Source organism: Rhinichthys klamathensis, unplaced genomic scaffold (genome assembly GCF_029890125.1).
Source record: "Rhinichthys klamathensis goyatoka isolate OS25496 unplaced genomic scaffold, OSU_Roscu_1.1 h1tg000019l_1, whole genome shotgun sequence".
NCBI classification, from domain to species: domain Eukaryota; kingdom Metazoa; phylum Chordata; class Actinopteri; order Cypriniformes; family Leuciscidae; genus Rhinichthys; species Rhinichthys klamathensis.
Window position 1 is genome coordinate 2,409,295 of NW_026606570.1, and position 12,020 is coordinate 2,421,314.

Sequence of the window (12,020 nt, forward strand, 5' to 3'; positions counted from 1 at the left end):
GATGCAGAAATTCCTTCCGTGGAGTTGATCTCAAGAAAAGTGAAAAAAAGAAAAAATATTTTTTGGAGATAAACTGTACAAAATAGAAACAAATTAAATTCTGATAAGAAAGAGTAACACATTCATTCTCCAAACACGAGAAGACAAACAACAACCAGAGAGGGCTTTTTTTTTTATCAAATTAATGCTGCTTTAGTGAGCAGACCTTTCAAAAACATTTTTAAAAAAAATCTTACTGATCCCAAACTTTTGAATGGTAGTGTAATAGTCTGTTTTCTACGGAGCCCCTAAAGGGACGTGGTGGTGAAAATTTTTTTAGAATGGGAGATTTTTTTTTTTCAAAATCTTTTGCGTTCCCTCGCAAAACTTTTGCATTCCCCCGAGAAACTTTGCTTTCCCTCGCAAAACTTTTGCGTTCCCTCGCAAAGATATTTGCGTTCCCACGCAAAATGTTTGCGTTCCCTCGCAAAGTTATTTGCGTTCCCACGCAAAAGTTTTGCGTTCCCTCGCAAAGATATTTGCGTTCCCACGCAAAACCTCTTGGCAGCTCGGACAGACACTACCTGTTTAATGTCCCTCTGGCAGTGTTTCAGAGCTCCGTACGTTAATGGAGCGTTTCTACGGAGCCCCTAAAGGGACGTGGTGGTGGAAAAATTTTTAGGATGGGAGATTTTTTTTTTTTTCAAATCTTTTGCGTTCCCTCGCAAAACTTTTGCGTTCCCCCGAGAAACTTTGCGTTCCCTCGCAAAACTTTTGCATTCCCTCGCAAAGATATTTGCGTTCCCACGCAAAATGTTTGCGTTCCCTCGCAAAGTTATTTGCGTTCCCACCCTTCTGCACATTTTATATTATTTAACATATTCAATAGCTTCACTGTGATACACTGTAGGCTACTGTCACCAAATTCAGTTCCAATAACTTTACCCTTTTTAGAAAAAATATTCAGTTACTTCACACTGTTATACAGTGTAATGCCATCAAATTCAGTAAGCAAATACAATGCAAAAGCTATTGTTGTAACTATTATGTTAGCTGCGTACAGTACCAATATAATTTGTGTAAAGAATAGGCCTACTTATTTTTTTATGTGCAATTACTTCCCAAACTAAGTGTTGTATAACCAACATTAGAGCAGTGATGTGTGAACTAAATTTGGTGTGTTACAGTGAAGTTATTAAAAAAAAAGTTTTATAATATAAAATGTGCAGAAGCAGTGCAGTATGACCAGTGGGTTTACCATTGATGTGTAAACTGAATTGGGTGGTTTGTAACATTGAAGTTAATGACTATTTTTTATATGTTTGACTATGAGTTGATGCTGTAGTCGTTTTTTGGGTTATATTGCACTTTGCAGATGGTCCCTTCGGACTTGTCTCTCAGCCGCCTGCTCATAGAGATCCATTTATAAAGCTCGTTTTGAGGAGAATTGGGTTGTAGCTCGTTGTCTAGGTTACTGTGATTGTAAATAGGTGTCGTCTGTGTTTTAACAACGTTTAGCTCAAGAATATTGATCCGGGAAGTTCGAATAGCCTATGTGTAGCCAACTTCACTGAACACCTTGAGTTAAGCACTGACCGCATTTCTTTATATTTGAGAGTCCAAGTTCAAACACTATGAAACGCTCCATTAACGTACGAAGCTCTGAAACACTACCAGCGGGACATTAAACACGAAGTGTCTGTCCGAGCTGCCAACAAGTTTTGCGTGGGAACGCAAATATCTTTGCGAGGGAACGCAAAACTTTTGCGTGGGAACGCAAATAACTTTGCGAGGGAACGCAAATATCTTTGCGAGGGAACGCAAAAGTTTTGCGAGGGAACGCAAAGTTTCTCGGGGGAACGCAAAAGTTTTGCGAGGGAAAGAAAAAGATTTGAAAAAAATTTTCTCCCATCCTAATTTTTTTTCCACCACCACGTCCCTTTAGGGGCTCCGTAGTTTTCAAATGTAATGTTGTGATTCTTTTCTTTTTTTTGTTGGTGAAAGCAGTCACTGTTAAACTCTATAGAAGTTTATATAGCTACTTGAACTATGATTAAATTTAAAATGAAAATGTTACAACATAAATTAGTTCCTTACATGCTTGCGTACACATTTCACTGCTCTGTCTTTAAGCCACGTGAATTCTCTACCTGCCCTCTAAACACCAATAAGGACGTCGATAACTGGCTCAGGCATTTTGAAGTCAGTGCACCACTGATCTTTCAAACTGTCATGGTGTCCAGAGACCCAGTGAGTACCAACCCAGTAGCAATGTCATACCTTCCTTTTTTTCTGACAACATTATTTTGAATCTTTGCTAAATATTTCATATTAGCTAAAGTTTGTTGTGCCCAATTTAATTTCTGTTGTACAATTCACAGGGTCTTGACCTGAGAGTGGAGCATACCCATGGCTTCAGTCACCATGGTGAGGGGGGCCATTACTACACAGATACCACCCCAAACACAGTGGAGTACCTGGGATACTTCCTCCCTGCTGAGCTCTTATACCGAATCGACCGACCCACAGAGACACACAATGTTGGCCGAGATTAAACTGTTGACAGTTCTGATTTTTTTTATGCTGTAAAAGCATTTAAAATGCAAATAATTAATTAGCTTTTTTACTCAGACCACTTTATATTGATGAATAATAAAATAAATATAATAAGTCTTGAAATTATAATTGAGAGTATTGACCACAATACTCAGAAAGAAATCTATCTCTACATTTTGTACTTGATATTCAAGCCATTTCAATTAGCTAAATTTTTACATTCATTTCAGAGGGAAATTAGCCTATTAGAATATTCCTAAAGTTAATTTTGACACTAGTAGTCTATAGGATACTATGTGTCAAAATGATCAATGGTTTTGACAGGTTATGAGGATGGGGAGGGGGTTTTATGACAGGATATGTGCATGGGGGAGGGTTTTATGACAACAGGTGGTTTTGTGTGACCTTTTGGCCGTGCTTGGTTTCGGTGTGTTTATGATGTGTGTTTACAACCCTGCAATCTGCTTTGTGTGACTGTTAGGAATGTTTTCAGGGAAAGTTTTTATTATATCAGGATAATGTTCACAGAACGCTGAAATTTGCACATGAAGAGGTCTGACACGGATTTTCAGCCGGCACCGCATCATCCATATTGTCTGTTGGGGAGAATGAAACAAATGAGTTTAAAGAAATAGCATTGATGACAAAAAAAGCTTATAAAATTAAATTAAATAACTTAGATCTTTTATGCTATGCAATGCAACAATTGTTAGATCGTGTTGTGCAATGCAATGCGAAGGCACACATGTTATGTTTAGTCTTTTCTTTTGCACAGAGGAATAAGTTAGATCTTTTATGAATGCAATGAAAAGCACAAATATTATCTCTTCAATGCAACTACGAAATGAGTTAATTCTTGAATGCTTTGTAATGCAACAAAGTGCATAGTTATTTTGTGGTATATGGTTATTTTTGCATGCTATTATTCAATGCACAGCATTTGATCGTATGTACAATGCAATAAAACTATAAAATGGTATCGGAATGAGGTAGTGATTAATTGTAACGCAATAGCTATTGCAATTATTTACTTTTAATATACAACTGAAAAAGTTAGTTGTAGTTGAAAAAGCACGTCATGGCACAGAGGAAAAAGTTAGATCTTTTATGCTATGCAATGCAACAATTGCATAGCTTATATGTTTTTTTTTCAATGCACAATGATAGATCATGTGTGCAATGCAAAAGCACATATGGTATGTGTTGTCTTTTCATTGCACAGATGAATAAGTTAGATCTTTTATGCAATGCAAATGTCATGTCACAGAGGAAAAAAATAGATCCTTTATGCTATGCAATGCAACAGGTGCATTGCTTATATGTTATTTTTCAATGCACAACGTACGATCGTGTGTGCAATGCAATGCGAAAGCATTAATGTTATGTTAAGTCTTTTCTTTTCATTGCTCAGAGGAACAAGATCTTTGAATGCAATGAAAAACAAATGCTATTATCTCTTCAAAGCGCTATGGAATGAGTTAGTTCTTGAATGCATTGGAATGCACCGGAATGAGGTAGTGATTAATTGTAATGCAATCGCTATATTTCCTTTCAATACACAACTAAAAATGTTAGTTGTAGTTTGGAAATACAATGAAAATACAAAAGCATATATCATTGCACAGATGAAAGTTAGATCTTTTATGCAATGCAATGCAACAATTGCATAGCTTATATGTTATTTTTCAATGCACAACGTTTGATCGTGTTATGCTATGCAATGCGAAATAACATATGGTATGTGTTGTCTTTTCATTGCACAGATGAATAAGTTAGATCTTTTATGCAATGCTTATTTCATGTCACAGAGGAAAAAGTTAGCTCTTTTATGCTATGCAATGCAACAAGTACATTGCTTATGTTATTTTTCAATGCACAACGTTCAATCATGTATGCACTGCAACGCGAAAGCACGTCTATTTTTTTCATTGCACAGAGGATGTTAGATATTTTATGCAATGCAGTGTAAAGCACAAATGTTATCTCTTCAATGCACTACGGAATGAGTTAGTTCTTGAATGCATTGCAATGCAACAATGTGCCTATCTTATATGTTATTCTACAATGCACAGCGCTTGATCGGATATGTACAATGCAACAGCACATGTTATCTCTTCGTTGAACAATAGAATGAGGTAGAGATTATATGCATTGTATGCAATAGATTTGCAATGATTTCCCTTCAAAACACAACTGAAATAGTTAATTGAAGTATTCAATCCATTGCGAAAACACTATGTATGTATGTGTTGTCTTTTCCTTGCACATTGGAATGAGTTAGTTCATGTATAAAACAATTTATACATATAGCTACATGTAAATCTAGCTTATATGTTATTTCATTGCAGAGAGGAATAAGTAAAATCTTTTATGCAATGCAATGCAACTGTAAAACTGTTATCTCTTCATTGCACTACGGAATAAGTTCTTGAATGTAATCTGAATCTTCAACAAGTGCGTAGCTCAAATGTTATTCTTCCATGCACATTTGGTCGGAGTGCAATAAGAGCACATATGTTACCTCTTCGTTGCACAACGGAATGAGTTAGTTATTGTAAAGCAACAGCTCATGTGGTTTTCTCGTCAGTAAACAAATTAATGTTGCTTGTATGCAATGCCATAACAAATATGTTGTGGGTTGTGTTTTTTTTTTTAAAGCTAATGCAATAATTTTCCTTCATACACAAATTAACAAATTATATGCAATGCAATGGAAAGCATTGCACAGAGGAATGAGTTAGATATTTTATGCAATACAATGCAACAGCACAAATAATATCTCTTGAATGAGTCATCGGAATGAGTTAGTTCTTTTACACTTGTAAATGTTATTCTTCGAATAATGCTATGCAACTTATCTCTTCATTATACAACGGAATGAGGTAGTTCTATTTGTAATGCAGCAGCTAATTCATTGATTTCTCTTCAACACACAAGTGAATAATTTAGTTGTAGTACGCAATGCAACGCAAAAGCACATTCTTTCTTATGTATGTGCAATGCAACAGCACATGTTATCTTGGACAACGGAATGAGTTAGTTCTTTCACTACGGGAATAAGTTAGTCTTGTTGTACTGCAATGCAACAAGTGCATAGCTCACATGTTATTTTTTAATCTCAAAGTTAGAACGTTAGATCGTGTGGGCACTGCTAAGCAACAGCACATATGTTGTCCCTTCTTTGGACAACGGCATGAGGTAGTGATTATATGCATTGTAATTGCACTGCGAAAGCACATGTTATGTTATTTCTTTTCTTTCATTTAAAGTGCATAGTTATTTGTGGTGTGTGGTTATTATTGCATTTGTTATTCTTCAATGCACAGCATTTGATCGTATGTGCAATGCAACAGCACATGTTATCTGTTCGTTGAACAACGGAATGAGGTAGTGATTATTGCTATTGCAATGATTTCCTTTCAATATACAACTGAAAAACTTAGTTGTACAACCCGAATTCCAGAAAAGTTGGGACGTTTTTTAAATTTGAATAAAATGAAAACTATAAGACTTTCAAATCACATGAGCCAATATTTTATTCACAATAGAACATAGATAACATAACAAATGTTTAAACGAATAAATTTTACACTTTTATCCACTAAATGAGCTCATTTCAAATTTGATGCCTGCTACAGGTCTCAACATAGTTGGGACGGGGGCACGTTTACCATGGTGTAACATCTCCTCTTCTTTTCAAAACAGTTTGAAGACGTCTGGGCATCGAGTTTATGAGTGTCTGGAGTTTTGGTGTTGGAATTTGGTCCCATTCTTGCCTTATATAGGTTTCCAGCTGCTGAAGTGTTCGTGGTCGTCTTTGACGCATTTTTCGTTTAATGATGCGCCAAATGTTCTCTATAGGTGAAAGATCTGGACTGCAGGCAGGCCAATTCAACACCCGGACTCTTCTACGATGTAGCCATGCAGTTGTAATAGCTGCAGTATGTGGTTTTGCATTGTCCTGCTGAAATACACAACGCCTTCCCTGAAATAGACGTCGTCTGGAGGGGAGCATATGTTGCTCTAAATCCTTTATATAGCTTTCAGCATTCATAGTGACTTCCAAAACATGCAAGCTGCCCATACCGTATGCACTTATGCATCCCCATACCATCAGAGATGCTGGCTTTTGAACTGAACGCTGATAACACGATGGAAGGTCTCCCTCTTCTTTTGCCCGGAGGACACGGCGTCCGCGATTTCCAACAAGAATGTCAAATTTGGACTCGTCGGACCATAGAATACTTTTCCACTTTGAAATAGTCCATTTTAAATGAGCCTTGGCCCACAGGACACGACGGCGCTTCTGGACCATGTTCACATATGGCTTCCTTTTAGCATGATAGAGCTTTAGTTGGCATCTGGAGATGGCACGGCGGATTGTGTTTACCGACAGTGGTTTCTGGAAGTGTTCTTGGGCCCATTTAGTAATGTCATTCACACAATCATGCCGATGAGTGATGCAGTGTCGTCTGAGGGCCCGAAGACCACGGGCATCCAATAAAGGTCTTTGTCCTTGTCCCTTACGCACAGAGATTTCTCCAGTTTCTCTGAATCTTTTGATGATGTTGTGCACTGTAGATGATGAGATTTGCAAAGCCTTTGCAATTTGACGTTGAGGAACATTGTTTTTAAAGTGTTCCACAATCTTTTTACGCACTCTTTCACAGATTGGAGAGCCTCTGCCCATCTTTACTTCTGAGAGACTCTACCTCTCTAAGACATCCCTTTTATAGCTAATCATGTTACAGACCTGATATAAATTAACTTAATTAGTTGCTAGATGTTCTCCCACCTGAATCCTTTCTAAATTTCTTGCTTTTTCAACCATTTGTTGCCCCCGTCCCAACTATTTTGAGACCTGTAGCAGGCATCAAATTTGAAATGAGCTCATTTAGTGGATAAAAGTGTAAAATTTATTCGTTTAAACATTTGTTATGTTATCTATGTTCTATTGTGAATAAAATATTGGCTCATGTGATTTGAAAGTCTTATAGTTTTCATTTTATTCAAATTTAAAAAACGTCCCAACTTTTCCGGAATTCGGGTTGTAGTTTGGAAATACATTTACATTTATTCATTTAGCTTTTATCCAAAGCGACTTACAATTGATATACATGTCAGAGGTCGTACGCCTCTGTAGCAACTAGGGGTTAAGTGTCTTGCTCAGGGACACATTGGTGTCTCACAGTGGATTCGAACCCGGGTCTCTCACACCAAAGGCATGTGTCTTATCCACTGCGCCATCACCACCCTATACAATGCGAAAGCATAGTTTACAATAACAGTAGATGAATAATCATGTACTAATACCTGAATTAATAATTACTTAACTATGAACTAATGATGAGTTAAGACATGTACTAATGAGGAACTAACCTTAACTATGAGTCATGAATTCCTGGAATATACCATCTTACACGTTAGTACATGCTTGTTAATTAATGTATTAAATGGGTTTTGTAAAGAAGTGGAAAAGCAGAGATGCTGTGCCCGCATTTGGATGGAGAAGGAACTGAACGGTAGGAGGAAAATGGACACATTTTGTGGCCCAGTAGAAGACGAGCAAGAGCACAAGACTAACATCCGACTGCATTATGATATAAAAACAGTAAACCAATCCATAAAATGACCACATAAATAACCATCATCTGTGCTACACTGATTTTAATTTTGAAAATTGCAGATGTTAATGAATATGTTAGTGTAGATATTTCACTCTTGATGCCAGGCAGTGGAATCACTTAAAACAGAATGAGATTAAATTGTTTTTAATGATGAAAACACATCATTGTGTGTTCAATGAGTAAGGTTAAATGTAAATATAGCAAGACATCTAGTGTCATTCACTGATGTTTGTGAAGTTACCTCAGCCAGACTGGACAAATTTCTGGCCCAATAGTGCTCTATCTTGACAGTATCTGGCTGATTTAACATCAAAAGGAGTTAATGAGTTTATATAGTGATATATAGTTGAAGACTCTTTAGTTCAATAGATCAGATATTTACTTTTGTATGGCTGATGTAACATCGGAAGAAGTCAATCAGTATGTGTAGAAAGTTCAAGATTGAGGAATGTTTAGCAAGAAATATGTTCCGTAGGTTAAATATGGACTACTGTATGGCTGACGTTACATCAAAAGGAGTCGTTATATAAAGAATATTCAAGATCGAGATCTCTTGGGCCACAAATATTTACAGTAGGTCAAATGTGGACTACTGTCTGACTGATTTAACATCAGAAAGAGTCTATGAGAATATTTAGTATGTTGCCTTTTGACAACCCTTTGGAAAGAAATATGTTCAGTAGGTCAATTACAGACTTCTGTATGGCTTACGTAACATCAGAAGTAGTGATTGAGTATAGAAAGTTCATGATTGAGGACTCAATAGGCCAGATTCAATAGGTTAAAAATTGACTACTTTATCGTTGATGTAACATCCAAAGAAGTCATTATGTATAGAATGTTCAAGAATTAAGTAGTAGGAAATTGCTAGTCATCCAGTTTTTTATATCAGCTATGCATTCCTATAATTTTGTGAATTGGTAAGTTTTGTAAGGGCGTGAAGAAATATAGAGCTGAGTATCATCAGCATAACAGTGAAAACTAATGCCATGGTTCCTAATGATATCTCCTAAGGGTAGCATGTACATAGTGAATAGCAAGGGTCCTAGTACTGAGCCTTGAGGTACGCCATACCGAACTTTTGATCGATAAGACATCTCTTCATTTACTGCTACAAACTAATAACGGTCAGATAAGTATAATTTAAACCTAACATAACATATAGACTGGCATCTACACTAATGTTAGTCTTTCTGTTTATGAAGTCAGCAGAATCCGGGACGTATCCAGATCAGATGGTGGACCTAGACACGACCACAATGCATGATGTAGTCTCGCGTAGTAAGACATTCAGACTGACGGCAGAAGGACTCTATCGCAACTTTTCTTGGCCTTGGACCGCCCAAGAGGACGTTTGACTGACATGTAATGCAACCAATCACAGTTCGTTTAGTTCTACGTCATGTTTTGGGGCGTGACAATATAATGTTGATTAACCTCTGCTTTATCCTTGCCGGGCTTACCTATAGGGATTACCACGGAATGTTTCCACATTCTAGGCAATTTCCCTTGCTCCCATATCTTATTATACAATATTAAAACAACACTCTTAGCCACATCTGATAGCTGCTCTATCATTTTGTAACACACTTCATCTTTCCCTGGTGAGGTACTCTTAACACCTATTAAAGCTCTTTTTAGTTCAAATAATGAGAAATTTGTATCAATTGCACATTCACTTGTGACTTTCCTCCCCAATATGCCTCTATTTTCCTCAATCACCTTTGCTCTCCACATTAACTCTTCACTGGATAGGTTCTATGTACTATGCACCTTAACACATGCCCTAGCCCAGTGTTTCCCAACCCTGCTCCTTGAGGCACACCAACAGTGCACATTTTGGATGTCTCCCTTTTCTGACCCATATATTTCTGGTCTTGGAGTCTCTACTAACGAGCTGATGAGTTGATTCAGGTGTGATCGATTAGGAAGAGTTGGAAAATGTGCAGTGTTGGTGTGCCTCCAGGAACAGGGTTGGGAAACACTGCCCTAGCTCCTGGCGTTCCATTGCAAAATGGATATACCCATCAGCATCCACCACCACTTGATGACTGACTTTCTACTACCTCTGTTCTAAGCATTTCATTAATAGAATCAATTGTTAGTCCCTCTTCACCTAGGTATTTCTCTGCTGCTTTTAAGATGATCTTAATTCTCGCTGTTCTGCTATCTGTTTGTGCTGTGCAGTTAATGACTTCCACCATAAATGCAATAAATGTCTTCTTTTCTACAATCAGAGTATTTTCATTTACTTTACAGCATTTATGCACAACGGTTTGGGCTGGATTTTGGATTTTAAAACACCTTGTTCTGGGCCTACCCTTGGGCCTAAATTGTTCCTTGTTTTAAGGTAAACTTTTTTGATTGCTTCAGCATATGTAATTTTTTCTTTCATTCTCACATTTTGAACTTGAACTGCTCTTTTGTGTACTTCACATCCCTGATACGCAGCACTATGCTCTCCCTCACAATTACAACATTTAATTTTGATCCCTTCAGAACATTTACCATATTCATGATCCCCCCCATTCTTAGCACAACGGGCCTTGGCCCTACACGCTACAGCAATATGACCAAAACGTTGGCATTTAAAACACCTTGTTGGTGGGGGAATGTAAGGTCTCACTACATAACTAACATACCCAATTCTTATCCGTTCAGGTTGTTTATCCTCATCTAAGGCCAACATAACAGACATACTTGGTCTTTTAACACCATCTCTAGTGTATTGCAGCCGTTTAACGTTGTTTACACGAACTCCTCTTACATTTACTTTAATTTCCTCTTCGGTCACATCAGTCGATACTCCAGATATAACGCCCATAGCTCTCCCTCTTTCTTCCCATATTTGCGGCTTCACAGCCTTCCCCAGCAATGTTTTACACATCATTAAACCTTGCTGTTGATCTCTGTTTTTGCAAACAATTAACAAATTTCCATCTCTTAGAGTTTTGACTGTATATACCTCACCTACTATCTTGTATACAGCTTCGCTAACATTTAAAGGATTCAATGCACACAGGGTTTGAAATCGAATTATCACTTTTATGTCGTTCTCTTTACTCTTGTCTCCTTTATTTCCAACAGTTTTCCTTTTTTCGTTTGAATTCATTCCATTAGAAATTATTGACGCTTCATCACCTTTCATCTCCTCTAGATCATTCTCATATTCTCTTCCTGCATTCATCTCACTTCCTATCCATCCCGGATCACTCCTCAGCCCTTCTGTCTCTCGCACCGGATCTGGGCCGTTTCGTGTGTCAAACTGCCAAAGTCCCGTGATTTCAGTAAACGATGTGTCTTTACGTCATAACTGTTCCGAAACATTTCGACATTTCAATGGTTCACCGCTGGGGGCATAGAAAGTATACGTAGGATCCACATTCCACCGACTCCACACGTAGTCGCGCCCGCCATCTTGCAACGGTCAGCGTGTCGTCACCTTTTACTGTCTATGGTCGTCACTCACATAAATAATCAATGACGCCACAACATAGGGCAGCTTCTGGATGTGAAACTGCCTAGATTTAAATTCCCGAAGAAATGGGATAACCTTTTACAGGTGAGAATGTGTTGGTTTGTGTTTTTATAAGTATTAACTCAATATTACATGTTTTTCCCGTAGTACTTTTAGTGTCTTTACTTTTACTATGGTAAGTTTTTAACGTAGTGTCAGCTGACGCCTTTGTCTTGTTGTATTGTGTTAGTTTAGCAAAATCATCTGCTGGAGTCTATTTCATATGTTCACGGACCGCTCCAATATGGCGGACGGTTTACGTATAGCGGGAGGCGATATTTTTTTTCCCAGGATGGTAGGGGAAGACTCGTGAATATTTATTAGGGAACTCATCCCTGATT

The 12,020-nt window shown here is 37.6% G+C and overlaps 2 protein-coding genes across 3 annotated transcripts in view; both read left to right on the plus strand.

Annotated features, from left to right (window-relative positions):
* Window positions 1-2,664, plus strand: part of cunh11orf54 (chromosome unknown C11orf54 homolog) — a 154,263-nt gene extending 151,599 nt beyond the window's left edge. For both annotated transcript variants that reach the window (XM_056236089.1, XM_056236095.1), the window contains exons 8-9: window positions 2,113-2,229; window positions 2,361-2,664. In XM_056236089.1, the coding sequence (XP_056092064.1) occupies window positions 2,113-2,229; window positions 2,361-2,534 (291 nt within the window). In that variant the 3' untranslated portion in view covers window positions 2,535-2,664. The remainder of the gene's footprint in view (window positions 1-2,112; window positions 2,230-2,360) is intronic.
* pho (phoenix) overlaps window positions 1-12,020 on the plus strand; it is a 111,953-nt gene that overhangs the window by 25,588 nt on the left and 74,345 nt on the right. The gene's annotated exons all lie outside the window — the stretch shown is intronic.